This window comes from Nicotiana tabacum, chromosome 6, assembly GCF_000715075.1.
Source record: "Nicotiana tabacum cultivar K326 chromosome 6, ASM71507v2, whole genome shotgun sequence".
In the NCBI taxonomy this organism is placed as follows: Eukaryota; Viridiplantae; Streptophyta; class Magnoliopsida; order Solanales; family Solanaceae; genus Nicotiana; species Nicotiana tabacum.
In genome coordinates, this window is record NC_134085.1 from 176,532,237 (window position 1) to 176,537,720 (window position 5,484).

General features: G+C 32.7%; 1 protein-coding gene across 1 annotated transcript; it reads right to left on the reverse strand.

Annotated features, from left to right (window-relative positions):
* Positions 1-2,207: 2,207 nt before the first annotated feature.
* LOC107780817 (3'-5' exonuclease-like) lies at positions 2,208-2,810 on the reverse strand. Its single transcript, XM_016601398.2, has one exon. The coding sequence runs from the start codon at positions 2,808-2,810 to the stop codon at positions 2,208-2,210; it is 603 nt and encodes a 200-aa protein (XP_016456884.2).
* Positions 2,811-5,484: the final 2,674 nt, after the last annotated feature.

Here is a 5,484-nt window from a genome sequence, read left to right on the forward strand (position 1 = left end):
AAAGGAGTATTAATGTTTGTTTTGTAATTATTTTAAGACCAAATTTCATAATTTCTTATGTTATTTATAAAGGTTAGAAACAGTTTGAAAAGGAAAAAGAGAGGAATAAAGAAAAGGAACTCCAAGCAAGACGGAGAGATACGAAAGGACAATCAATCTGAATCATTTTGATCTTCCATCAAATCAGAAAATCCCTTAAACGGAAAAGAAAAGCAACCTTTTAAGTAAACTTTGGATACGACTTCAGATTGCAAAAGATTCGCCTGAAAACCGCGGAATCCCAAGCAAATCACTTAGCTAAGATTGCACCTTTCCGTACTCCCTAAGCAAAGCAAAGCCTTTTACTACTTTGCCCGTAAAAACTTTACATATTGTCAATTACATCTACAGCTAAGTAAGTAATTACAGTTCTTCCTATACCTACGGTTTTCATAGCTTCTGTTGTCAACGCGGTGGACTGATTGAAATTTGAAATTTGAAGTTGGAAAACTAAACAATACTCCATTCATGTTGCTGCTACTATCACTTCTGTTGCTGCTGGAGGAGCGAACTCCTTTTATCTTGTTCGTTTAGTAGTACTAGCTAATTTCACCCATTTTTATGGTAGTTAAATGAAAACTAATAATAATAACTTCTTTTTTTTCAAAAATGTGTTTGGTCACCAGATTTTGCTAAGTTTTTGAAAATATTTCGAAAATGAGTTTTCAAAACCCAAATTTTAAAACTTTCAAAAAAAAAATCTCACTCACAAAATTGAAATTGTTATAAATAGAATTCTATTTATGGTGAATGTCCATATTTAGAGAGATTCTAGGGTTTATTACTTGGTGGCTAAGTCAACCTCTCCCTATAAATAGAGAGTTCTATTATATTGTAAATCATCCCAAAATTCAATAAGAATTTCCTCTCTCTCTTTCTCTGCAATATTGTTCTTCTATTTTTATTGTTTTATTACACTATTATTTTTTTTTGTTTGAACTATGTAAAAATTTTAATATATAGAATTATATGACTTACTTTCAAATAATACTTCATTTCAAAAATTACAATTATTATGTACAAACGCCTACTAAATAATTTTTTTATAAAATTGAATAAAAAATCACTAAAGTTAGTTTGGCATTTTCTAATATGAAAATGATTCTAAAATAATATTCAAAGTTTGGCTGATTTAAATAAAGGTGAGGATTGAGTAATAAAATTTTACGCAAAAGCGAAGGGTTTGGCAATAAGCAACGACTTTCTATCATAGTTGTGATCGCTATAGCACTAGTCTTTGTTATTCGGCATTAGTATGGTAGGTTATTGAGTAATTGTATTTGTGATGACTTTCTCCATGATTATAGAATAGTTTTCCTTAGGGTTTGACTTGATTGTTATTGGTGGATTTGATTATTGTTTGATTGCTTGAGTTTATTGGAAGAACTTTAACTCTAGTTGCAATTTTATTTTTTATTGTTTTTAATCAGAAACAGAATATAAAATTGAATATTATTGCAACACATGCCTTAATTTTTTTTTGGTAATGTTTTAAAGTAATGAAAGAGCTTTGTGATCTTTCTTTTGAATAAAGATTGACAAATATTCGAAAGAAGTTTATCTTAGATCATTCTTACCATTCTTGCAAGTTTTACCGTACTTCATATTAGCTTATTAGAACGGTTTAGGTTTAATCGTGAGAAGAATCTGAATCAGTATAATACTAGGATAATAACCTGTTGAATTCGAGAGAATCAATAGATCATTAATAGTGAAATTTAAATTGTAGTTCGTCTCATACCAAATCAAAGTGTTGAACATCTTAAATAGCATTTAACCTAGAAATTACTTAAACATTATTTAAATCCTTCCATGTAAAGACGATATTTTACTGTACCAGCTTTGATTAGCGATAATAAATTTCGAGTTGTGTTCCCATGAGTAGTTGCTAGTGTCATCAGTACTTGCTGTATGCTTTTTATGATCTCTGGTTTTGATTCAATTACCCTCCAGGTATTTTCTACAACAAAGCACTACTACTGTGAAAGAATCAAAGAAGGCAGAAGCAACAAGAATTCAAAATTACTCTTTTATAATATTTAACCCAAAATACAAGAACCCTAATCCACATTTAGAACGATGCACCTTCATGGATCAAAATCCAAATTCCAAACCAAAACCTTATTTAGCAGCTTAAATCAACCCATCACGTTTCAAATAAAAGGGGGTTAACGCCCAGAAGCATTCAAGCGTCTTCCAATCTCGAAAGAAACAAAAGCATCAATACAAGCATACTCCACTTGCTCCGCGCTGAGCTCTTCGTTATCCCATTTACCCAAAGTAATATTCTTGGGCTTTTCCATTTCTTTTCCAAGAACAACTTGGCACAGCTTCTTTAAACCAGCATTTCTCAGGTCCCTCATGCCATAAGCATCCGCCGCCAAATGCCTTAAGTCAAACACATTGCCCACACGTATCCCGTAATCCTTCTCCAACTTTTCAACGTCATTCTCGATTCCAACCCCAACAATAGTGTAACTGGGATTGCACAAAAAATCGGATAAGAACAAAGGTATGTAAAAACAGTGCTGGAGTTGAAATATGAGACAGCGGCGGCCAACGCAAAGCTGAAGAATCGCAACTTGGCTTTGTTGATTACGGTTGAAAGTGGGTCGCCATTCGATATCAAGTCCAACAATGAGGCGGTCGAGGCGACGCGCATGGACGGCTTCAATCTCCCAGATCCAATCGCCAACATAGCCTGGGCTGTTTGTGACTGTTGTTAGGATTCTATCACAGAAGAATTCAACGTCAAAAGTAGTGATAGTCATGGCTGTCAATGCAGTGTGATCAAAACTCTTGAAATATTGCTAATAGCTATAGTAATTTGTATTTATAGGGGCAAGTTCCCTCCCAGAGACGTTTAAAGTTCAAAATTCTGATTTGGGGCACAGCAGAAGTACACGTTTCTGAACTTAATAAAGTCTTAAAACTGTAATGCGAATTAGACGGGCAATTACAAAGTTTCCTTCCCAAAAAATACTAATTTCCCCTTCCAAATATTACCGTTTCGTATAAATTGAAAGTTGAAAATCTGCTACTCCCTCCGGTCCACTTTAAGGGGTCGTTTGGTAGGGTGTATAAGAATAGTGCGGAATAAAGTGTATTTTTACTAATGCATGGATTAGTAATGCAAGTATTAGTTATGCATATGTTATTTCTTATCTATTATTTGGTGTGGTGTATTAAAATTATAATGCATTGCATAATTTTTAAGAAAAACAGTTATTTACAAAAATGTCTACCATATTCTCTGGCTTTAAGGGATTTTAAGGACAATTTTATCTTTAAACATACTAATGCATGCATTAATAGCCTTGATATTACTAATGCCATGATTTTCTATGCATTACTTATACATAAGATAATACAAAGTATGATGTATAATACAGGTTGAAAAAATGTACAAAACAAGGTATTAGTAATTCATAGAGCTAATGATTGCATTATTTTATCTAATACCTCCTTCCAAACGACCCCTAAAAGTTTTTTGTTGCTATTTTCACATTGTTTATCCTAAAATCTGAGTAACAATTAAATTTATATTGTGGTTTTAAGGATATGTAATTTAATCCAATATCAATTGATAAACAAGGAATTAAATATATAAATTAAAGAATAAAATAAGTCAAACCAGTGCGCAAGACAATTCTCGACCTCGAGCTATGACAACCTCGAGGTGGAACAGTGGGAGTAGCAAGTTACAAAGCAGCTCTAATGAACAATGAATAAAATAGCTAGAGAATAAAGTGTACGTATTATCTTATCAGTCAAAACGTGTCTTACAAATGAATGGGCTCCCCTTCATATAGTAGGGGAGTCCTAAATAAGGTACTTCTAATTACAATAAGAAATCATATTTGACAGTTGTCTAACCACCAATGGTCAATCCATCTGCAATTTACGCCGTGATCTTCGTGCCGTTGTGAGAATCTAGCTCTTTCTGTTACTGAACCATAACGGTATTATCTTGAGGTATGCCTTCTTCCGACCTCGCTAAATGATTTCAACCTCGACCTCGATATTCGAAAGGAACGTCGACCTCGAGCTCAGCATCCTGACCTCTCGAAGTGGTGTTATCTTTTTCATTGAAGAACGAAATTGGACAGCCCCGATTTATACCGTACACACATATATTAAGAAATTCATCTTTTTGAATTAATGAATAATGAATGATATTAACTTTAATTTGTTTCTTGAAATCCAAAGTAAATCAGTTAGCTAAGATTGCACCTTTCCTTACTCCCTAAGCAAAGCAACGGCTTTTACTTCTTTGCCAGTAAAAAGTATACATATTGTCAATTACATCTACAGCTAAGAAAGTAACAATACTTCCTGTACCTACGATTTTCATAGCTTCTATTGTCAACAGGGTGGACTGATTGATATTTGAAGTTCGAAAAACAAACAATATTTATGTTACTGCTACTATAACTTCTGTTACTGCAGTGCAGTTCCTCGTAAATGGAAGAGCTAACTCCTTTTATCTTGTTCCTTTACAGTAATTATTCCATCTATTTCAATTTAGATGACTTAGTTTAATTCGGACGGAATTTAAGATTTTTTTCTTTTGAAATTTATGATCTTAAAAGTATAAGGGGCTAAAGCTTGAGTCCGAAACCTAAATGTTGTTGATTTTGATTATAAATATATTTTAATACTTAAAAAAAGTTAAATTTCTATATATAATACGGTTTTACACCACGCTATACTTTAACGGTGTTTTGGCCGTTAAAGTATAGCGCGGTGTAAAACCGCGTTATATATGTATAGTGCATGAATAAATCGCGCTATGCTGACATGATGTGACAAATATATATAGTGCATTATATAACTGCGCTACAAATACATAGATAAATAGTACCCCTTCTACTTCCCCACGATCATCGAACCATAGACCCTTCCCCTATTTAAAAAAAAAAAAGGAACCCCCCCCCCCCATTTTTCTCCTAAAAAAATCAGAATAGACCCCACCCGTCACTCAAAAAGATAAGATTGTAGGTCTCACATTCTACCCAAGCCTTCTATTGTTGTGGTTTCCTTGTTTCGGGCCCAAAATTTCAATTTATCGACTTTTCGAAAAATATAAATCGAGGTATTCCGATTTAGTTTATGTCGAAACTCGTATAATAATGCATTTTAGGTGTCTTGAATGTGTTTCCATGTTGTTTTGTGTTTTGTTTGCGATTAAACTAGTATGTTATTTTTATCCGGATTAAGATATTAGTGTTTTTAAAAAATATTTAAAAATTGAGAAATCATTTTTTTGTTAATAAAAATGTTCATAATTTTTTTTTACTGTTTTATATGTAATTTCGTGAATGTTATGTTATTTTCATATATTTGTTGTTTTTATTTAGTTTAGATTATTTATTTGCTTAAATGTGCCCTTTTAGCGTAGTAAAATATAGAGCCTTTTAGCGTAGTAAAATGTAGAGCCTTTTA